Below are 25619 nucleotides of genomic sequence, written 5' to 3' on the forward strand. Positions count from 1 at the left end.
CACAAAAGCTGGCCATGTATTAGGATGCAAAACATGAAGTGTTAAATGCATCCTTTTCAGATAAATAATGCAATAAAAATTACATTCTATAAGGTATAGTAGAAAGATAAATTAAAATTAATTGGAAATGAAATACTTTAATCCTAAAGGATTAAACAAAGAACAAATTTCAGAAACAATTTCATTTAAGAGAATGACAACAATGAAATAGCATTCCAAAATTTGTGGGATGCAACAAAAATAGTATTTAAGGGAAAATTTATATCTCTAAATTGCTAACATCAATAAAATAAAGAGCAGATCAGTGAATTGGGCAACTTAAAAAAAAAAAAACACTAGAAAAAGAACAAATTAAAAATCCCCAAATTAAACACCAAATTGGAGATCCTGAAAAGTCAAGGAAGAAATACTGAAAGAAGAAATAAAAAGAAAAAAACATAGAACCAAAAAATAAACCTATATTGGGAGGAGAGAAGGGAGGGAACAATAAAATAAAAAAAATCACTGGTTAATTTGATTTTTAAAAAAAGGAAAGAAGAAAACCAAATTACCACCATCAAAAATGAAAGTAGTGAATTCATCACCACCAATGAGGAAAGAAATTAAGCCAATTATTAAGAGTCATTTTGTTTAATCATATGCCAATAAATCTTACAATCTCAGTGAAACGGATGAATATTTACAAAAAATGTAAATTGTCCACAATAACAGAAGAGGAAATAGAATATTTAACTCCATCAAAGAAAAAGAAATTAAACAAGCCATCAATGAATTCTTTGGGAACAAATGTCCAGGGCCAAATGGATTCACAAATAATCCTAATACTATATAAACTATTTGGAAAATAAATAAAAAGATTTCCTATCTAATTCCTTTTATGACACAAATATAGTATTGATACCTAAACTAGGAACAGCAAAAACAGAAAAAAGGAAACTACATCCTAATTTTCCTAATGAATATTGATATAATTCTAAACAAGCAAGATTACAGCAATATATCACAAGTATTATATGCTATAGCCAGGTGAGATTTATGCCAGGAATGCAGGTCTGGTTCATTATTTAAAAAATCTATTGCCAAAGTGTTCATATCAGTAACAAAACCAAAAATTATATTATTATCTTAATAAATAAAGGGGATAGAGAAAAATTGGGACACTAGTACACTATTGGTGGAATTGTGAATTAATTCAACCATTCTGGAGAACACTCTGGAATTAGGCCCAAAAACTTATTAAATTGTGTATACTCTCTGATCCCACAATACCACTATTAGGGTTGGGTCCATTTTTGAAGGTGATCAGGAAAAAAAGAAAAAGAACCCATATTTTCTAAAATAAATATAGCAGCTCTCTTTGTAGTCATAAAGAATTAGAAACTGAGGGGAGATCCATAATTGTGGAACAGCTAAACAAGTTGTGATATATAATTGTGATGGAATACTACTATTGCTATAAGACATGCCAGTTGGTTTTAATTTTTGTTTCTTTTTATTTGCTTTTTTTAAAATTAAAGCTTTTTATTTTCAAAACATATATATGGATAATTTTCAACATTCAACCCTTGCAAAATCTTGTGTTCCAAATTTTTTCCTTCGCTTCTTCTCACCCCCTTCCCTAGACAGCAAGTAATCCAATATATATTAAATATGTGCAGTTTTTCTGTACATATTTCCACAATTATCATGCTGCACAAGAAAAATCAGATCAAAAAAGAAGAAAATTATTAAGAAAACAAAATGCAAGCAAACAACAACAAAAAAGTGAAAATACTACGTTGTGATCCACAGTTAGTTTTCACAGTCCTCTCTCTGGGTGCAGATGGCTGTCTTCATCACAAAACCATTGGAACTGAATGCCAGTTGATTTTAGGAAAATATGTTAAGGCTTGCATGAAACAATGAAAAATGAAATGAGCAGAACCAAGAGAATGTTGTATACAGTTTGAAGAACAACTCTGAACAATCACGAATAATATTTTAAATATTCCAAGCAACTAAAAAGAATCTATGAAGGAAGATTCTATTTAGCTCCAAAGAAAGAACTGATAAATAGAAGTGTACCACTTTACATATATGTATATATCTGTATCAAATGGTGGTCTTCTCTAGAGCAGAGTGGGGAGGAAGGGAGACCAGTTAGAATTAACTATATAATATAATAATCTAATCATATAATATAATTTAAATGATACTTCTACCTAAATGTATCTACTTAGTGACATACCAATCAAACTACCAAAAAATTATTTTACAGTTTAAAAAAAAAACAACATTCACATGGAAGAAGAAAACGTCAAAACGTCAAGGGAATCAATGAAAAAATGAGAAAATTAAGTGGCTTAGTCATAACAGACCTCAAACTGTATTATAAAGCAGTAATCATTAAAACAATCAGGTACTAGCTAAGAAACAGAGTGGTGGATCAGTGGAACAGATACACAAAAAATGACCATAGCAATTTAGTATTTGATAAACCAAAAGATTCAAGATTTTGACCAAAAACAAACCAAAAAAAAAAAAAAAAAAAAAAAAAAAGCTGGAACAATTGGAAAGCAGTTTGGCAGAAAATAGGCATAAATCAACATCTCACACCATATACCAAGATAAAGTCAAAATGGCACATGATCTAGACATAAAGCCTGATACCATATGCACATTAGGGGAATGGATTGTTTTAGATCTATGGAAAAGAGAAGAATTTAGGACTAAACAAGAGATAAAGAACATTACAAAGTGTAAAATACATAATTATGATTATATTAATTTTTAAAGGTTTTACACAAACAAAACTAATACAACCACAATTAGAAGGAAAGCAGAAAACTGGGGAGAAGGGAAGTAATTTTTACAGTATCTCTCAAAAAGGTCTCATTTCTGAATTGTAAAGAGAACTGAATCAAATTTATGAAAACACAAGTAATTTCCCATTTGATAAATGGTCAAAGAATATCAACAGGCAGTTTTCAGATAAAGAAATCAAAACTATCTATAGTCATGTGAAAAAATGCTCTAAATCACTATTGATTAGAGAAATGTAAACTAAAACAACTCTGAGGTACTACCTTACATCTATAAGATTGGTTAATATGACAGAAAAGGAAAATGATAAATGTTTAAGGAGATAAAAGAAAATTGGGATCCTAATACATTGTTGGTGGAATTGTGAAGTGATTCAACCATTTTAGAGAACAATTTGGAACTATGCCCAAAGAGCTATAAAACTGCATACTCTTGGATCTAGCTATACCATTATGAGATCTATAATCCAAAGAGATGAAAGAAAAAAAGGGGGGGACCCTTTGTACAAGCACATTATTACAATTTTTTTTTTTGTGGTGGCTAAGAATTGGAAATTGAGGAGATATCCATTTGAAATGGCTAAACAAGCTGTGATATATGATTGTGATCAAATACTACTGTGTTATAAGAAATGATGAGCTGGCTGATTTTAGAAAACATTGTTCAGAGTAAAAGCAATATTGTAAGATGAACAACTGTAAATGAGTTAGCTATTCTCAGGAATATAATGACCCAAGACAACCCACAAGGACTTATGATGAAAAATGTTATCAGCCTCCAGAAAATGAACCAATAGAGTCTGAATACAGACCAAAGCATACTATTTTTTCTGGTTTGGGTTTTCTTCCATAAAATGACTATTGGAAATACATTTTACCTGCTTGCACATGTTTAATCTATATCAGATTGCATGCAGTGTCAGGAAGTGAAAAAGGGAAGAAGAGAGAGATTGAAGCAAAGCACTGTTAAATGATGAAGATACAATTAAAAAATTAAAAAGTCCCTACTCAAGTTCTATTATATTCTAATAAAAGGCAGGCTTCAGCTACAAGACAGATAGAAAAATATAATAGTCCTTAAGGATCAGTAATAGGATAGATGGCAATTGTTTTTTACTATAACTTTCATTGATAAAACCATATTCTTTTTCTGATGTCAAATCATTCAGCAGCACCAAGGACTTTAATGACAAGAACCTTCTCTTCTTCATCTTCAGTAGCAGTTGCTTTAAAGGAAGCTGGAGATGCTGCACCTCTAGAGATGATCTGTCTCTATAAGCATGATTTCTCTGGGCTATAGCTACAGGACCTGGCCTGAAAGTAGTCAATGAGGTATTGCTGGAGTAATAGTGCTGGGTCTTTAGGAAGGGTAGTAGTCAAGGTGAGGCATGGATTTGGGCATTCCAGGTACATACTTTCTTTCATTGCCAAATACTGTTTTAGTTGGGCTGACTTGCCTTTTCAAAGCAGTTGATGATTATGACAAGTGGAGCCAATGCTCACCTGGGGGATGTCTAAATATTATTAATCCTATTTTGCAGATAAGGAAACTGACACTAAGTTTAACTGAGATGCTCAAGGACATACAATTAGCAAACAGAATTTGAACTAGGATCTTTTTACTTAAAATTCAGTACTTATGTGGAATTATAGCATCATTTAATAGATTTGAGCTGGCAAAAAAATGAGATTATTCTCATTATTCAAGATGCACTGATAAGGTAAGAAGTAAAAAGCAATGAAATGACTTAGCACAGCATTGTAATTTAAGCAAGAGGGCCTAAGAACAAAGACTTGGATAGAGGTAGTGGGAATGAAAAGGAATAGATATTAGAAGGGCTTCATAGGTATGATATGGAAATTAAATTAAAGGAGAAATCAAAGATAAATTTAAGATTCATCAATGAAACAGAGAAGCTTAATTGGAGACATTGGTTAAAAGGAAAAAAAGAGTCACTGCACTCAGAAGGTGACATACAGCTAAAAGTCAAATGAGAGATCAAATCTAAAGTTCTATACACTTAAGACAGCAAAAAGCAATTGGGAAAAGATGTATGAAGTTATGAGGACTACAATGTGTAGTAGAAAACCCTTTCATTCACACAGAATCTGCTTGCCATTTCTTAAAATGTTCACCAGAAGTTGGTTCTGATCGCTCTGGTTATTAGTTTCCTTTCCAAAGAAATTACCTTGCATAAAGTTCATGTTTAGTTTCCATGCATATTCTTTCCCCTCCAATAGAATATAAATTCCTTGGGAACAGAGATTATTTTGTTTCTATTTCTAAAGTAATATATGCTTGCTGAATTGCATTTCCAAGAAAGCCAAAGAACTTTTGTATCCTTGTAAAGTCAATATGAGAGGCACAATGAATAGGGATCCAGCCTTGAATTCAGAAACAATGGGACATAAGTCCAGCCTTTGACACAAACAACCTGGATGACCTTGGGAAAGCTACTTAACTCATCTGCGGTCTATGTAACTGTCTGAGATTTTAGTGGCAGAACAGATGCCAACCTAGATTGGCTATAGAGAGCTTTCTTGTCCCAATGCAGTAACAGATCTAGTTCTTATCATTATCATTATAAAGTCAAGAGTTTGTCCTCATTTTGTAAGCACAGAAACTTGGGTTATATACCTACTTGTCTAAATGCCATATGATATTTTTAAGTTGAAAATTATAGTCAAAATTATCATACCTTATTAAAACAATAATCTGAAGAAATCCTAAAAAGAACAGAAAATCTAAGTTTGCAATATTTTCTCTTTACTGTTTAATCAACCTATATAACCAATAGATCATACTTACCTGGGCCTGCTACCGGAGGTTCAGGTTTATGAGACTTAAGAGGATCTAATCTATCTTTTTCCAACTGTTTCCTTGTACTTCGTTGGCGTGGTTCACGGAACATAGGGAGTGCATGAGCTGGAAATCACATTAAAACAATTTCATTTTAATAACTCTTTCATTCAAAAACATACCTAAAGAATGACTAACTGAATGACAGCCTCCATTTATAACAACAGATATTCTAACTGTAACCAATTAGCCCATTTAGTTTTGAGATTTTTAGTCATTTATTCACCTTTCTTGGAATGGAACTGCACACAGGAAACATGTTTAAATCTTTGTCACAGACTTCAGTTATGAAAATATACTTCCCAAACCATTTGTAGCTAATAAAACTTAGCAGCTAAAACTCAGTTTCTGTGAGACTTCCTAAGATTATCCATCACAAATCAAACATGAATGATACTAACAGTTATACTGTATATAGCATGCCTTCCACACCACAAATTTCCCCAGATGCTTCATAGCACTGGAGTCACTTCACACATCATTGAACTTTGACCAAGTCCAAGGAGTGTGACAGCACTGAGCAACAGTAGAAGGCCGGAAGAGAGAAACACTGTACGCCAACAAAACTAGGATAAAGGTTGCCCTGAATGCAATGGGGTGCCTGAACTTTGGACGTGAGCAATCGGTGACTTGAGCTACAGGCTGGTATATAAAAATGACTCTACAAAATGAAAAAAAAAAATAAAAGTAGCACCTCTCTACATATTGAGAGTCAGATAACAGTTATACTTTGGGCTTGGGGTAAGTTCAACTTATACTTATCTTTGAAGCAAAATGGTCAGCATAATTCCTTTGAAAACTCACATGAAGACTATGACTTCTTTCAAGAAGAAAACTTTTTTCCCCTAAGGGTTAGGGGCTTGAAGGGAGTAGAAATGTTTTTTATAGTAAAAACAAATGCCTAAAATTTATATAGTCATTCATAGCAAAGAATCTGAAAGTACTTTTTCATCCCCAGGAACCAAGACCACATCACTCACCAGTGAAATGTAGCTACCTCGGGGGAGGGGAATAAAAGGGCGGCGAGAACAGTCCTCTGTGCACAACAGTATTTTTAGGAGGGCAAGTGAAAAATAGCTTTTCTACTTCAAACAACTTTAGGGGTGGGGGTAGAGGGGAATTTAAGTAAGCAGCATGTAATTACATGAGCTGGAATTTGGTCATGACACCGAGTTTAACACTTCTACTCTTGCAAAAAATGTCATGGGATATCTTTAATGATCCCAGTTCTAAGGAGGTTGGTTTTATGTCTGATCTGCCAGGCAGAACCACTGGCCACACACTGCCCCCTGGGCATGACTCTAGAGCACTTGCCAGGCTAAGGGCACTGTGGAGCTTGCTGAACTTCTTCAAAAGGTACTTAGTTTTCTTTCTCAACAGTTGTTTTTAGTCACTTGGAAGGGCATTCATTGATGGAAAATAATCATCATGACTCTGTAAAAGGCAAGTTTTGTCAGGCTAGTTAGATTATATTTCTTGTCAGAATGACAAATGATGAATCTTGGTGAAGACAACTTGCTTTTATTGAGGTTCTATATCTTATTGTACATAATTTAACTTCATACACATAGATCTAGACCCTCTTCCCATATTTTTACAGGAGGCTGTGGGTCTTTCAGAGGCTTACAACTCTTATACTGGCTGGAATTTTCCCTTCTGGATGATAAGAGTGATATAAAGAATCCAACAGTCCTCTCTGTCTCTGATAGTCACATAAGTTAAGTAAGTCATATAAGTAAGAAGAATGCACGACTGATAGTACCTTCCATGTGAATGAGATAATTTTTCAACATATGCCTGAACTGAAGGCTTTTTCCTCCCCAAAACATCATGAAACCAACACCATAGGAAAGCAGGCAAGGGATGTAGCATTAAAAAATCATTTCAATCACTTACGAGTTATGATGTAGTCCTGGGTTAAAGTCTCAGCTTGTCTAGTCTTCCGTTTGTTTTTTACTACACATAATTTTGCTCCCCTGAGAAGAAAAACAAAAGAAAGAAAAAGCCATTTTGTTTGGTCTGAGAAACAAGGCACACATTGAAATGAACAGATATTTCTATTTAGAAGTTGACCCTGTATATGCCATCTTGCCAAGCTTCAGAAACGGCCAAGCTATGGGGGATGGATAGAATTTCCAAGATAATGGGATTCCACTTAGGAAAGAGAAAACATACCACTGAGTGGCTGTTGGCAAGTGATGAGATTAGTGAGACAATATGGCAAGTGGACAGAATTTTGCCAATATTTTTTTTAAAAGCTTTATAGTTCTTGTTTTGTTTTGTTTTTAGAAAAATTTAAAAGACAGACTTGTAGAAAAAGTTAAGTATCTGTCCTTTTCCCCCCAAAGAACACAGAGTTCAAATTTTAGCCTCAGATTTAGAAGAAAACAATCTGGGTGGTCTACATTCTAAAGGGCATCTGTCCACATCTCAAACATAACCCACATAACTGCCTGGAATTCAGTATGACAGACAATATTAGAAAGAGCTAAAGGGCTGCTGCCCAAGATTGAGCTGAACTGGTTGGCTTTGTGTAAGGAACACCATACTTCTATAAGTTTTCTTATAAAGAGTGCTTGGATGTCTATTTTAATATCAGCAAGGAAAAAAAAAATTTTTAAGGAATGAATTTGAAATTTACTAAATGAATAGGGTTAATAAATTTTTCAAAAAAGAAAAGATATCAATTATATCACTTGCTTTCAGTCTCCTTGATAGGAACAAAATGCCAACTCGTTTCATGTAGCACAGTAGGTTTATTTTTCTAGATATGGGAAGCACATAGCACTCTGTAGGAAAGGACTGGCAGCTTCTATCTACTGCCAAATCATAGATAATAAATATTCACTAATTGAGCAAGATTAAAACTAAGTCGCTTTATCTTTTAAAAGAATGAAGACAAATCAGTCAAAATAGGCTTACTAAGAAGCTTATTTGGAAATTGAGAATTTATTGATAAATTGCCCCAACAATGGGAACTCCAACTTCCCACAATTAGAAATCAGAGTTCTCTCTACAAAAGAAAATAGAATGCTCTTTTGAAAGCTCTTCAAATTTTGATTCAATGACATAAGGATCTTTATATATAAGGAAAATGGAAAAAAACTGAGGATAAAATTAAGATATTGTGCTATAGAGAAGTATATCTTTGAAATACCTATGTTCTGAGTCTGGGAAAAAAAATGAATGAATATATATGCATGTATGTATATGTGTGTGTCTATAAAAGTGAATGAATATGTATATATGTATGTATATGTGTGTGTCTATATGTGTGTATGTCTCTGAGTGTATATGTATGTATGTATGAAAATAAATAAAATTGTGCTGTCTCCATCTGCTGGCAGAGAATAGCCTTACAAACATTTGAAGGAGTAACCTGGAGAAAGAACAAGCTATTTCCATTTTTATCTCCCAACTTTGTGCATGCATCCCTCCTAAATGCCAATGCATACTGTGAATTGGAGCCAGGAGGAAGGAATGGAAAAGCAAATAGGTTTTTTTCCCTTGTACTCAAAATTCCAGTTAAGGAATTACAAATCCTCTGAAAACTTTCAAACACTGAATTCTGTATGGATCAATGAAAATACTAAAACTTCTCTGAAGCCCAGTACTATCAGCTCAACACTTTAGTCTTATCATAGCAATCTTACTCAAACCAGTTCCATTTTCCCAAAGGGGAGATCCTCATAAAAGAGAAAAGAAGCAAAGTAAAAGAAAAAAAAATCAACTCCCTTCCCCATCCATCCCCTGTTGTTGCAATTCATCTTCAATAAGTTAAACTTATATAAAATACCTCTGACTCTTGTTGGGATCATAATACACTTTAGCCAATCCATTTCCGGTTCCAACCATGATCTGATTTAACTTGGGATGCCATAGACAGCGTACCACACTCTGAAAGAGGATTGGAACATTAAATAACTTGCTCTTCTTCTTGTTAATACATTTTAACATACGAGTTAGAATTTCACATGACCACTAGTTTATCAAGTTAAACACAAGTCTCTTTTTTTTCTTCCTTATGATTGTTACTGATAAATTTTCAGATTACTCTTTTCTGAACCACAGCTATATTCAAAATGTTTAGTTCCTAGTATATCACTTGTCTGTATGACACCTTTTTTGATGTTCCCTTCTTGACATATTTTCCCCTTTCCTGACAGCCTTGAAACCACAAAGCCAGCCTTTCCCAGCTCTATTGGCATGTGCTGTTGGCATCTTGGGATGGTGGGCCCACTTAAGTCAGTGAGGCTCACCACTGAAGCAGAGTGGGATCCCAATGTTTCATGCTTTTACACACACAATATGTCCCTCTGGATGACAGATTGAAGCCTAGCTCTTTCATTTATTTATTGTTTTGATCTAAGAGATCATCAGAATTTTCTAATGTGTTTGAGAACAATCAGCCATTTAGAGTCATTCACCTTTATTTCACTCATCTCCTAGGCTAGAAAATAATATGAAAGCAGAAAAAATGTGCATAGCAGAATCAAAAGTCTTAAGACTTTTAATTTTAATTCAAATGGATCATATGATCATGCAATTTCATTGCCAGTGAGCGAAACTCAAAGCATTTCTGGATCCAAGGAACTCTAAAGTCTCTAAAGTTCTATTCCCTAAAGTGCTCAGAAGAACCAGTTATATTTTCATTTTTTTTTTAAGAGATACAGTAATGGGAAGGATGGTAGAAATAAAGGGAGCAAAGAAAAGAATAGCCAGCAAGGGAGAAAGCATTGCTTTATCAGAAAGATCAGTGGTCTTACTCCCCCATCCAACTTTTCCAGAACTGCAAAATCCTTCCTGACATAGTAGTTATCATATGAAGTATAAAGCAACAGGAGGAGATAGTTTTACATAGAGAAACATGAAGGAAAAAAAGAATATTAAAATTAGATCTATCCTTCAGAATTGTAGTAATAAATAGAGAAGTTTTGGAATGGAACTTGGAATGGAATTAATTTTCCACACATCTAATTATGGCTGCCTTTTCCAGTTTCTTCTTCAAATATAACCACTATCTTACCTTCTCTGATAGAGCAATTAGTGACTGAGTTCACTGACCTTATCTTTCATAATCATGATCACCAGGAACTTTCCAATGGCACATGTTACAAGACCCACCAACATATTTATAGCAAAGTACATTTTATACATCCTTCAACAACGTTCAATTGAAGATTTATTTCATTATTCTCTAAGAGACAGCACAAATAATTCCTTAGTTTTTCTCTCACATTATTGGTTTTTACTCTGGTGCTAGAGAATGAGAAGTACAGGACACAGGGAGTGATGAAATATAGGAAAAGGATGGAACAGGAAAGAGGGACCAGTAAGGAGTTTCAGAAACCCCTACCAACAAAAAAGAAAAGAAATAAAAGGATCATTGCCAACCCACCAAATGGGCTCTGGCATAGCAGTTGAAATTTCATAGAATTATAGAATGTTAGTGACCTAAAGTACCTTAAAGATAATTTTGTCCAACCACCTAATTCATGGATGAAGAAAATCTCTTGCTCAATAAACTGAAGCCTAGGCAAACAATCAAAATTTGCTGATTCTCAAATATGAGTTCAAGTTACAGAAGTTGGCCACAAATCATGATAGACAAATTCCAAGAAACTAAGCCAACAGGCAACTTCCAAAGGCAGCACGTCCACACAGGCCAACCATATATTTTTGATTGCCTCCTGGAAAAGTCCAACCATGGTGAAGTATTTCTCTAGTCCTATTCACATATCCTTCTTTCCAGTCCAACTGGGCAGACAAATTAGCACATAGACATATGGGGTGTGGTAGGGGGGAACCATTCACAGTCTTTCTGGCACTGAAGGAGAAGGCAAATGAAAGCAACTTGAAATAAACAACCTCTCCAGTACCCTGACCATTGCTAAAATAAGTAAGCAAAGCAGCCAACAGAGAGGTGTGTGAGTGGTCTGACTGAGGGAAAGGACACTTAAGACTCAATTACTCTAAGGAGGTTATTAATCAAATGCTATAGTGATTCCAAAACATGGAATGACAAAATAGATTTCAAGGGCAAAGGTGGGTGGGCCTTTTCGTTTGTTAATGTTTTCTGTATGTGTATGGCTAACCTTTCTAAACTCTGCAGCTAATGTGGTTCCACACTTTGTACTGTCAAGGAAATGTATCTTATAGCAGAGTATTGGACATTGGCCAATCCAAACAAACCCTGAGACAGCATGGCTAGGAGCAAGTAGAGCTGCCACACTGCTAACTTGTCAAACATGCATCCCTGGCCATACTTAACAACAGTACACGTGCCTCCCAGAAAGCTAAAAAGCCACCTTAAGACAGACAAGCTATAAATCCTCAGAAAAAGGTGCATTTAACCAATCAGTCAACAAATATGTCCTTCCATCCCCTCCTCTCAGAGGATGCTTCTTTAGATAAGGGATGATGGGTATGTGTGTGGGCAGGTAGGAAATGTGGCTTTCTGAACAGCATATTTACAGTGATACACTTAGTGAAGAGTCTAAGACACATTTTTAATACAAGGATAGAAAACACATCCTTGGAAGATGTGATAATATGATTGTTTGAACATCCCATACTAAATCTTCACATTAAGATGAAAAAGGAGGAGAGCACATTAGTATTAAAAACAAAAACAAAAACAAAAACCAGATTCTGTAATTAGTCTGTATACAATAATCTACTGAATTTTTCAATTTGATTAATAAAGTATTTTTATTCTTTATACTGATCTAATCAATCTTATAAAACATGTAAATTCATTTCTCTCTTCCATTAGCTACCCAAGTTAAATTTCATTTTGGCATAAAATTAGTTTTGGTCTTTTAAACCCAAACCAGATTTTCTTTTGGCATTATAATGTGGCAGTGCAAGAGAACCACAAAATAGCTAGTAAATAATCAGTTCTAGCAGCCATAAGGAATTGGAGTTGGAGATCATCAGAAAAATAATTACCAGGAGTTACAGGATTTTAAATAAATTTTCAAACAAAAAAGATTTTCCTATCCTGCAGAGAGGAATAAAGGCAGTAATAAGGGCAGGGATAAAAAAGCACAACCAGCTACCTGCCTCTAAATTCCAAAATATTTTAGGTTTGTTGCATTAACGTCTCACAAGAGTAAAGTAGCTGCACATAGTGGCAAATTATATACAGGGCTTTAGTGTGACTTAAAAAAAAAGAAATCAGTGGCCTAAGTGGTGGCTTAGCCTCTAGATAGATAGCAAATCTGTCATCTCACAATCTACCTAATCTTAAAGTGAAAATCAGTAAATTTATAAACTTGCTAATAGGCAGGTGGCACTATAAAAATCACAAAGAAAAAAAATCTCACTTGTACCCACTTCAGAAGTGTTACTAAAAAAGCAATCAATGCCTGTGTAATATCATAAAAGTCTGTATAGCATACATCTAAACACTATTACTATCTTTCTATATATACTGAAAGAAAGGAAGCCTAAGACTCTTCAAAATATTATATCTTACACATGTTGAAACCCCATTTCCTGATACTTTCCAGCCGCTAGGCCATACTATAAACTAAATCCCATCTGGTTTTAAATATGTTTTGTTTTCATTATCCTGTGTAGGGATATAAAGTCTATATCTTCAAACTATCAGATTATTTGGGACAGTTTTCCAGAGCTTTTAGATCAAAATCTTTACTCCTACTAATGATGGAAAATGTCCACTTTAAAGTCTTCTTGTAATTTTCTCAAAGCCCAGTTCTGAATGCTCCTAAACTCTACTCAAAAACTCTAATGGCTCTTTGTTAACTTTAGAAACCAATACAAACACCTTTAGTTTATTATGTAAAGCTCTTTACCACCTTGCCCCATATCAGCTTGCCTAGCTCATTATACATTACTTTTTTTCTGTTCTCCAGAGCCTAGTCCAACTGGCCTTCTGATGATTTTCTCATGCAATACATCCTATCTCTAATCTCCAGGATTTTGCAATGACTATTTCTTTTCCTGGAAGTGTTCTCTCCTTACTGTCACTTGTTTGCATCTCTGAACTCTTCAAGATGAAGCTCAAGTGATTCTTTATGTATGAGGTCTTTCCTGAACTCTCCAACTGCTAGATCTTCCACCACATTGCCTATTTTGCTTGTACTTGGTCACTCACAGTCCTCTTCAAGGACAAAAAACAGCTTCTGTGAGTAGGAGCTGTCCCACTGGACCAACCAACACAGCTGGCTAGAATTTCTTTGCTCCCTCCCTTCCTTTCTTTCCTTTCCCTTCCATTTAGTATAGATGCTCAGTATAATAAACCCAAGTCATTCTGGCTCTTATTGACTGGCCAACAGAGAAGAAGTTCCCAGATCAAGTCCCACTTGGTCTTTGGACCCAGATTGCCTCAGAGTTAATGGAAATAACAATTGTTTTTGTTTTGGCCAGAAATCTTGAAGGTCTTCTCCTCTCAGATTGCTTTTTTTTTTTTTTTTAAACTAAGTTAAAAAGGCCATTCTTTGCCTCATTTCTAAACTGAAGGCAGGGACTGTTTCATTTTTTGTATCTGTATCACCAGCTCTTAACACAGAGTCTGATACATACTAGGGATTTAAAACTTGATGACTAAAATTTAAAAACCCACAATTGACTCCCAAAGGCTCACTTATTGAATTCAGACCAATACTAGCCTATTAAGAACTCTTAGTTTCTTGATAAATTTATTATCTAGTATGTGAGTTACCCTTTCCAATTTTATGTCACCTTCAAAATATGATGCTATCATCAAAATAAAAATGTTAAATAGTACTGGGTCAAGCACAGTTTTCTAAGGTATTCCACTATGGACCTCCTGTCACAGTGACACTGAACCATTAATATTAAATCTGAGCTCATCCATCCAACTAGTTCTAAACCCATCTAATTATAGTAACATCAAATTCATTCTATCTTCTTCATAATAATATTATACTTTATCAGAAACTTTGCTAAAATCTAGATAAACATAATAAATATTATTTACAGGATGTCTCTTATGTAGTTCTGAAATGTCAAAAAAGGAATAAGGTTGGGAAAACTGGAAATTAGTATGGCAGAAATTAGATATGGATCCACACTTAACACCATATGCCAAGATAAGATCAAAATGGGTCCATGACTTAGGCAAAAGAATGAGATAATAAATAGATTAGAGGAACAGAGAATAGTCTACCTCTCAGACCTGTGGAGGAGGAAGGAATTTATGACCAGAGGAGAATTAGAGATCATTATTGATCACAAAATAGAAGATTTTGATTACATCAAACTAAAAAGTTTCTGTACAAACAATACTAATGCAAACAAGATTAGAAGGGAAGTAACAAATTGGGAAAATATTTTTAAAAGTAAAGGTTCTGACAAAGGTCTCATTTCCAAAATATATAGAGAACTGACCCTGATTTATAGGAAACCAAACCATTCTCCAATTGATAAATGGCCAAGGGATATGAACAGACAATTCTCAGATGATGAAATTGAAACTATTTCCACTCATATGAAAAAGTGTTCCAAATCACTACTGATCAGAGAAATGCAAATTAAGACCACTCTGAGATACCACTACACACCTGTCAGATTGGCTAAGATGACAGGAACAAATAATGATGAATGTTGGAGGGGATGTGAGAAAACTGGAACACTAATACATTGTTGGTGGAGTTGTGAAAGAATCCAACCATTCTGGAGAGCAATTTGGAACTATGCCCCAAAAGTTATCAAACTGTGCATACCCTTTGACCCAGCAGTACTACTACTGGCCTTAAATCTGAAGCCATATTTGAACTCAAGTCCTGATGATTCCAGTGCTCTCTCCACTGTGTCACCTAACTTTCCTCTAATATAGCTTTAAAATTTTTTCTTTAATGTCCTTAGCTTCCCTCATGAGCCTCAGATCATTTTGGCATTCCTAACAGTTTTTATAAGATCTTGCCACGCTCCTAAATTCATCTTCTGTTATATGGCTTTGTTTCCATGTTCTGTACATTTCCTTTGGTCAAATCCCATTATTTCCTCCTCACCTGAATTTGATTCTTGAGACTCTGCTATACCTCTGAGCTGAACTTCTCAAGTAGAATATCATTTTCTGAAATCCTCCCCTTTTCACTGAATCCTAAATCTGGCCTCATAAAATCTAGAGTGCTTGTCAGTTTAGATCTCTTCCGTTTCTCTAACACAAAACTCTAGGAGAAATAGTCACTTCTCTCAGGGATTCCCATAATTTCTACTTTGCCAGTGAAAATCAGAACTAAAACTTCTCTATGGCATCTTTGAAGGATGCACTTATCATTGAGGATAGTCAAAACATTATAGACTGCTTTGCTTTTGAAGGATAGAAAGCTCCAGCAGTTTTTAGATAACTGAATTCTGTACCACACTTGTGAGGTACTGCCCAAACTCTGCTTGGGAGAAATTGTAGTATGCTCTAATAACAAAATCTCTTCTATTTTTTTTCCCCCTGAGGCTGGGTTTACGTGACTTGCCCAGGGTCACACAACTAGGAAGTATTAAGTGTCTGAGGCTACATTTGAACTCTGGTCCTCCTGAATTCAGGGCTGGTGCTCTATCCACTGCGCCACCTAGTTGCCCCTAATCTCTTCTATTTTTCCCTCTACTAATCTTCATCTGAATATTCTCCATCATTCTCTCATCTTCTATTTCCCAGATATGTTCTCAGGAGCATATTTCTTTAATATAAAATGCTCCTGTGCTCCCCACTCCCATTCCTTTAAAAATTATTATTAATTTATCATTTCTCTTTCATTTGACAAGGTATACCAGTCCAAAGTCTTATTATGGCCTTCATCTCATCAAGACTCAATGAAATCTATGAGGTCAAATTTTCTCTCGCATTTGGATCTCTAATTCCTGTTTTGTTGCCTAAATTATGACTATTTTTGCATAGACTTTCAACCAGAAGGCTTTTACTACTGGCTTCTATCTTTAAACTTATTCCTATAGTTTCAGCTTGCTGATTTCCTTAACTACTATAATATATATGTATATACATATGCATGAACATACCACATAGCTAACCCATAAATTTGCTATGTGGAACAATGTTTGTTTGGTAAGTAAAAATCCCTAGTCCTTTTTTTAATCTTTCAGTATGTGTGCATACACACACACACACACACACACACACACCCTGCCATTGTAGTTTTCTGGGCCTCTGTGCTTTTTTATAAAGAGCCTTATCAACTACTTCTAGAATTGTCTTCTTTCTCCTCTTAAATTTCCCTCCCAACTTCTGAAGAAAGGGGCAAGGAAGACACATATAGATGATGATATACCAACTGAAATCTCTGCCATCTTTATAATTTTGCTTAGAATCTTCTGGGTTTAACTTTAACAAATGAGAGATAAATTTTGATTTTGGAGGAACCTGAGCTAAAATACAGTTATACATGGCAATTTCCCCAGACATCTGTAGATCTTATCTCAATGATAATGTTCTTACCATTAGTGGAATTTCAACTGTTTGTTTAAATTGTTTTCAAGCTGCCTCAGACTAACACTTCAGAGTGAGAAATGGTAACCCATAACTAGGACTAAATGCAAAACACCTAGTTAAAATTTTTAAAATTAATTCTCACATAATGTATAAAAAATGCTGCAGATAGTCTGTTTGTATTCTTTATGGTCTATAATTAAGATAACCACCAAAGCAGCAAATGTGGAGTCCCCACAGCTACAGAGCACTAAATTAATCACAACTGTGTCTGATAACAACTTGCCTAAGGAATTAGAGCAGAAAAAAGATCCCTCTAAAAATAGGAAAAAAGATCTCTAAGAGTTAGAAAATTAAATGATTTTCTTCATATATTCTAAAATGAGAAAGAAATGTTATTTAGCTTCAAAAGAACTTATTTCCAAACTTTCAAAAAGTTATGTTTGTTTTTTCCTTTAAAATTCCCATCTAATAAAACAAGCCGGAAGCAGACATAAAATGAGTGTGAAGCATGTGACAATGATGGATCTAAACAATACAAAATATAGCCACAGAATCCATTACATTAAAATTACCCTAATTTCTCAGCCATGCCCCATTAATCCCAATTCTATGTGGACCAAATCTCTTTGGCCTCTCTCCCCTTTCTTCCCTCTTAACCCTAGTTTTTATATCCAAATTACCGAGGGGTACTTTCTTCTTCCCCCTTAAAAAAGGAAAGGCCATTCAGGGAAATGATATTAATCTTTAAAACAATGTTGGAATTGTTTGTCTTTCATCATATATGGTTTTCCTATCTTTAGCATCTTATCCTACACATTTTGCAAAGTAACCATATTATTATTTTACCATCAATCTTGGAATGGGTCCCCCAGTAACTTCTGAATAAAGTCCCAATGCTTTAGCCTGCATTCCAAGCCCTCCACAATCTGGCCACAACCTATCTTTGCAACTTCATATCAGAATTTTCCCTTGATGTCTTCTATGATCCTCACAAAGTCAAACAATGTTATTTCCTCACAAGATCCTCATGACTTGAATATGCTCACTTCCCCCTAAATCTTGCTCAAATCTCCGTTTACCAAACTCCTATTCCTCAAGGCCTAGCTGTAATGCCAACATTTCCTTGATAATTCAAGAAGAAGCTTTGCTTAATCCAAACTCACAGCACTGTGTACCTCTTTTTAAGATATCATAATCTATTCTGAATTAGTCATTGATGTACATGTTTTATTTCACCTCTTGGACTATTATGTCCCTAGAACTTGGGATATAAAAGATCTTAATGTTCTTTTTAGACTGCTACAAAGTCTAAGAATAAAATTATATGGTAAGAATAAAATTATATGGTATTGATCACAGACAATGGAATAATATTTTAAAATCAGCTGAGTATTCTAAGATAAGCAATACCCCATACAGATAAAATATACAGGTTATCAAACTGTTAAACTGATTTCTGACACAATGGAAATGTATTCCTACAGGAGAGATGAGAAGTCATTAAGAGTGTAAAACTAAATGTAATTCAGAAAAAGTAAGGCCTCTCCTATGGATAGGATATCTAGGACTTTATTAATTTTAATATAGTTCTGGTGAAAACATAAAAACCCATAAACCTTTTATGTAGTTCTTCAGGCACCTATGACTTTTTCTAATACATGAAATAGTAATACCTATGATTTCAAAAAAGGGAAAATCTTTGGTTGTGAAATTCTAGCCAGAGTCCTGACAGGACAGCTGGAAAGTTTATTATCCAATGATTATTCATTAGATCCAGGTATGGCAGGAAAAATTATCAGGGATAAACAGAGTGAAACAGAATATTTCAGCATGAACCATGAGTATAAAATGATATGATGTTCACTTTGAACAATGTAATAATATTAACAGCTTCTAGATATTATAGAATCTTTATGTTCAAGTTGTATAGACTTCATTCTGAGGAAGAAAAATCAGTTTTACTTTTTTTTTTTAAAGCATTTCATGAGGGCAATCAAATGTGATTCTCATACATACTTTTTGAACCGCCAGACAATTCTGCAATTTACAAAGCCTCTGCTTATATGTGGGAAAGAATCCACATATCAATGGGTAAAACATAGTGCTGAAATGACTGTCCTTCCACTCCACAATATTATTACTCTGGAGTCTTTAAAAATATGGCAATCTTGGAATAACATTAGATATAAGAATGAAAGGTCAAACAGGACTAGGATTTGAGCCTAAATCCTCTAATATCAATTCAATGATTTTTTTTTCCCCTCTGTAATTCAAACATGACGAGATTATAATTCAAAGGTAAACTACAGGGTAGCACTAAGTTACCCACTCTGAAGAACAATGAAGGCAAATGACTAAGAATGTTCTCCTCCTTGTTCAGATATAGCATTTGTTTCCTTTGGCTCTTTTTTAAAGTGTGTTGATGTGTTTTTTTTACATCATTATAGTTTTCCTTTACTGTCCTTCCCCCTCCTAGAGAAATACCCCCTATAACATCTTGTTTTTGAAGGACAAAGAAAAAGCAAAGGAAAAATCAACACAACTCATTGAAAGAGTCCACAAACAGGTGCAATGTGCAGTCTCTGTAGACCTTCCACTTCTGTGAAGGGCTAGGTTGGGAGGGTCCTCTCAGGTTTCAGTTTGAGGAACATGCTTGTTGTTTGCAATTTTTCAACATTAGCTCTTAAAGAACATGTGTAACTGTGGACAAATCACTTTCTCCCCTCTTTCCCCGCAGTTTTCTTGTCTATAAAATAAATAAGACAAATGAGACAATCTCTATGATACAGTGAAAATATTACTGGAGCATAACAATTGTAGAAGGCTGGTTCACATAATACCCTCTCTTAAGCAATATTCTGCATATTCCTACACATACATTCAAACAAGAACATCAACATGAATATATAAAGGGTATTCATTTCCAGGACTGGCTGCACGTACACTCATTCTCCTTGGCTCACCAGTCAAGGTTGGAAAGTAAGAATACTCCTTGCTCCTCATTGCCACTTCCAGGTCCTCACTACCTTCACCACTCAACAATCTCTCCTTCCTTAAGGTTCATACTATTCATATCTACCAGCTGATCAAAATCCTGGTAGCTGTTGTCTATAGATTGCTCAGGTCACTCCTTTTCCCTCATCAATATATTTGGTATATGGTTTACAATTTTTTTGTTCTCAATCATGATTTCAACATACATAACTGACTTTGACCAATTCATAACCACACAATTTCCTCATTTATTTACTTCAACTACTTCATTTACATTCAAAAGACAGTCATACCCTTGATCTTCTCACAATCCACAAATGTACCATCTCCATGTTCCAGACTTCCAAAATCTCCTATTGGCTTTTTTACATCTCCTACCTTTTCTTACAAAATCCTATTCTTCATCCTCACAATGAACTCTAATCCCCTAAACCCTCAATTCTCTTCCAGGTCATCTTCCCTGCATTAGCCCTTCTTGCCTCTTTTTATCATCCTGAACTTAAAAGTGAACCAGTTCAGTTCTATACCAGCTAATTATTTTGCCAATTATGCCCTACCAAGTTTTAGTCTTGGATCAATACCATCATTCTTACCTTCACTCCTACTCATATGGTGGTGAATAAAGATTGAGAAAATTACACAACTATTCTGAGCTTACAAATTTGTACATTTGTGTTACAGTTGTATTACAGTTGTTAACTGGACCATTGTGGCTGCTAGACAATCCTGTATCTACCTCATTAACTCACAATTCCATTCAACACAGCGGTTCTTCCAAATCTTTTTATTTGTTCTCAAACTCCATAGTTTCTCTTCTTCTCCCCCTTTCCCCTCCCCACTCTCTCAGCTGATAACCCTTGTCTCATATTTTACAGAAAAAATTAAGGTCATTTACCATGAACTCCCTCTTCTCCATCTCCTATCACTCAGACACCTTCTATCACTCCTTCACCCCTGTCCAACATGATGAAGTGCCCTTTCTCCTTACCAAGGCTACCCCCTCTACCCACTCAAGTATTCCTATTCTATCTCATCTCCTCTAACAGACTGCTTCCTCTGCCATCCTCATTTTCAGTTATTTTTAATTTCTCCCTGTCTACTGACATATTTCCTATTGCTTACATTGCATGTTTTCCTCACCCTGAAAACCTCACATCAATCCTCACCAGATATTTCCTAGATCTCTTTTGTCCTTTGTAGCTAAACTCCTCAAAAAAGTTATCTATGATCAGTACCTCCATTTTCTTTTCTATCAGTTCTTAGCCCCTTACAATCTGACTTGCCACTCCATTGAAACTACAATCTTCTGTATCTAGGATATACTATAACATATTTAATATGTATGGGAATGCCTGCCGTCTAGGAGAGAGGGTGGAGGGAAAGAGGGGAAAATTCAGAACAGAGTGCAAGGGATAATGTTGTAAAAAATTACCCATGCATATGTACTGTCAAAAAAAAAAGTTATAATTATAAAATTAATTTAAAAAAAAAAAAGAAAAGAAAAAGAAAATTTGAAGACAATGAAAGGAAACCTCAGAGGAAAAAAAAAAAAAAAAGAAGAGACATGTGAAGATACACCTACCTCATACCTTTACAGAGGTGGGAGTTATACTATGTATATATAAGTGTTATTCATTGATTATAAATTCAGACATTTTCCATGTTAAAAATAAAAATAAAAATAAACTACAATCTTCAATAATCTTACCTATAATTTCTTAGTTGAAAAATCCAGTGGTCTTTTCTCAATCCTTAGTATCACTGATTTTTTTTTTTTTTTAAATCTTTAAAAACTGTAGATCACTCTCTCTACCTTGGAACTATTTTCTCTCCAGGTTTTCAGGACACTTCTTTTTCATGGCTTTCTTTTACTTATATGACTACTTCTCAGTCTCCATTGCTGGATCTTCATCTAGATCACACTCTGAAGAGGTGTTTCTCAGGGTCCCATCTTGGGTCTAGTCTTTCCCCCTTTCATTACTTCATTTGGTGATCTCATCAACTCCAATATATTTAATTATTATCTCTATGTTGACAATTCTTAAATATATCTATCCTACCCCACCTCCCTGATACTTTTCAGATATCTCTAACTGGATGTTCAATAGATGTCATAAACTACACAAATCCCACAGAGAGAACATTATCTTTTCCCCTAAACCCTTTCCTATTACTGTAAAGGGTAAGTCTACAGGCTCACATTTCTTCAGACTCACAATGTAGAAGTTATCTTTGATTCCTCATTACTCAGCACTCTATTTTCCACATCCAATTTGTTGCCAAAGCTTGTTGATTTCACCTTTGCAAAATCTGTGGGGGAATATATCTTCTTCTCCTCTGCAGGCCTATATCACCTCATATCTGGACCATTTTAATAGTATACTGGAGGCTTGCCCCCAAGCCTCTTTCCACAACTCCATCTGACAACTAAAGGGATTTTCCCAAAAGTCTACTATGTTTCCTGGCTATTCAATAAACTCTAGTGGTTCCCTAATGCCTCCAGGCTCAAAATACAAAATACTGTGTTTGGCATTCAAAGCCCTTCATAACCTAGACACTATTTTTCTTTAACTTACTCTTCAACACTGTAACTGATAAGGTTAGTGTCAGTGCAGAGAGTTGAAGTGTGGGAATCCCCTTCTGACTAGCACAGATCCTTTGTGAAAGAATTCATGAACCTGAAATATTGAATGGCAAAAGGGAAATTTATTGTAGGATGAGAAGTGAGCTTTGCTAGGAGCAGTGACTTCCAAGTGGCAAAGTCCTATTAGGGAATTGGAGGCTGGCACTGAAAAGAGAATGTCTTCACAGCAGACAGAAGTCCTGGCAGGCAGCTATGCCCTACTCCAGATTTCTGCAAGGATCAGGAGTTTAGAAATATCCTTTAATAGGAAATCTGAGGCTCAGGTTTCAGGTTGAAAAGAAAGCCAATATCCCCAGGCCTAGATGTTTATCAATATCAGGCCCAGCTCTCCAACTGAATGGAAATCACTTTTAAGGCTTTCTGAATGAGGATCTGGCTACCAATGGGGAGGAATGGGGATAGAGGAGTTGATTCACCTTGGAAAAGGTCAGCCAGGAAAATATGCTCTTTCTCTTTGGAGTCTGGAAGGCCAGGAATCAAAGGGGACAGAATTTCAGAGATTTAATTTTACAGATCAAAAGGAGACAATTTTTTTTTTTTTTTTAAACAGAGTTTACCCACATCAGTAACAAGAGCCTTCTGGCTGTCCTACAAAGAAAAGAAACACTATTTCTATTCCAAACATTTTTTTTCCTTGCTGTTCCCTATACCTAGATTGCTCTCCCTTCTCCATTCTACCTATTGATTCTCCCAGCCTTTCATAAATCAACCCAATTCCTATCTTTCCCCAAACCCTTTCCCCCTTTGTTAATTATTTCCTATTTAGCTATATATAACTTGTTTATATATATTTGCCTCCCCCACTAATTTGTGAGCTCTTTGAATGCAGGGACCAACCATTTTAAGCTTCCTTTCATAGTGCTTAGTATATTGCCCGATACATAAAAGGTACTTAATAAATGTTGATTGATTGAAAGGATCACTGAAACTTTACTCACCTTTTATCAGTTAGACTTAACTATTCATTGGAAATTGGCTTGTGAATAAGCTAAATACTTTTAACTTCAACCCAGTTTTGAGCAAATATTTGAAAGCTTATTAAAATAAGCAAGTTAAATGAGCCCCATCAGGAGTTTGCATTAATTAACTTATTCCAGAAAGTTAATTACAGGAAAACCTCATTAAAGTGATATCAGTTTATTCAAAATAGTCCATAATTCAGAGCAACTGCTATTCCCTAGTCAACCATATGCTGGCTTGCTCTTTAATAAAAATCAGATAACAGAAATCTAGTTATTCAAAGTCAATTTTTCCATGCCTTGTGTTTCATATTAACAAGGTTTCACTATTCTAGAAGGCAGATAACATTGCCAAATATAGTCTCATTTTTAGCCAGCAGTGACTGTGCCTAAGTGCTTATTCTGCCCACATCTCAGGTTCCTTTGATTTCCTCTCACTCTGCAGATAGCTTGTAGTTGGCATAGAACCTGTCTCTTTATCACCTTCTTTTCTAGAAGAGCTTTAAAATTATGTCATTCTGATGAAGCTAATATTTTATATCAATCTGAAAGTCATTATCTATTTCCAGCAAAATATGAGTTAGAAGGAGGAGAAGAATCAGAGGGCAGAACAGGGAAATGTGGAGCTGCCCAAATCTTCCTAAGTCAAATTTTCACTCTTTGGAATCATTATTTTACAGAAGACAATTTCCAGATCACAAGATGAAACTATATTTTAAAATAAAAATACAATATCAGTGATTTCTGATGATTGATAAATTGACATTAATTGTGCAGCTTCTGCTTCCTTTTATATACAAAAATCATCAAGGTTGACCAAAATTTGAATTACTCAAAAGATGTAAATTTAAGATCAATAATGTGCCTAATCAATACTCTACAATTACTTCTCTGGATTTACCTCTAATTAGAAAACATAAGTTTTCAATGAATAAAGCAATCAATAAACATCAGTAAATCATGTAAAAACAGTGGTAGCATTAATTTAAAATATTAATCTGTACATGAGGCTTCCTGCCAGCTACATACTAAATTAGAAAAACACATATTAACATATTCTATATTCTATTGCATTTTATTTATTTTGTTAAATATTTCCCAATTACATTTTAATTTGGTTTGAGCAGCATTGTGGAGTGTTAGGCATGTTTGATACCTTTGATGTAGAGAAGTTTCCTGAGGAGCGATGATTTATTACAATTTGATAGAATTAATTTCATATTTTTAAAATGATATTTTGAAAATCACATTTGATGTGACAGGAAAAAACTATGAGATTCAAGCACCTCAATACTTCAATGGATCCATGACCTGATCAATATTTCAAAGTCACTATCTTTACTTTTACAGACTTTAAAAAAAAAAATGCTGCAAATAATTATCACGACTATATTTGTATGTAGCTATTCTTCTAATTTGGTGTTCATTAGTCTAGAAGACAAATATTTATTAAATAATTTCTACTTTATGTCCCAGATTCTTAAACTGTGGTTCACTATCCCATGTAGGGGTCTCTTAACTGAATGTGAAGGTCATGAAATTATAATTATTAATAAATATTTTATTTGTACATATATTTTATATACCATATACCCAAGTTCACTTATAAATTTCTCAAATGAAATTGGGTCACATGTAGAAAAGGTTTAATAAGTCCTGCTCTATGCCAGGTCCTAAGGATACAATAACAAAAATGAAAAGAGTCTTTGCTCTTAAATGGTTAACATCCTTTAGGGGAAGACAACATATATAGATGTACAGATTAATTACAAAATATATATGAGGTAATTGAAGTAAACAGTTGGAAAGGATCAGAAAAGGTTCTATGTATAAAAGGCAGTATTTGAACTATGTCTTTATGCAAGGGTGGAAGGGAAGAGTAAGTGAATTATAAATATGAAGTATGGCCAATTCAAAGCCATAGAAA

General features: G+C 34.6%; 1 protein-coding gene across 1 annotated transcript in view; it reads right to left on the reverse strand.

The window, feature by feature from the left end:
* The window catches only part of WDR70 (WD repeat domain 70), a 295974-nt gene that overhangs the window by 12816 nt on the left and 257539 nt on the right, over positions 1–25619 (reverse strand). The window contains 3 exon segments of the mRNA XM_074282629.1: positions 5611–5727; positions 7558–7637; positions 9458–9558. Coding sequence (XP_074138730.1) covers positions 5611–5727; positions 7558–7637; positions 9458–9558 — 298 coding nt within the window.

The sequence above is a fragment of the Sminthopsis crassicaudata genome, chromosome 1 (assembly GCF_048593235.1).
Source record: "Sminthopsis crassicaudata isolate SCR6 chromosome 1, ASM4859323v1, whole genome shotgun sequence".
In the NCBI taxonomy this organism is placed as follows: Eukaryota; Metazoa; Chordata; class Mammalia; order Dasyuromorphia; family Dasyuridae; genus Sminthopsis; species Sminthopsis crassicaudata.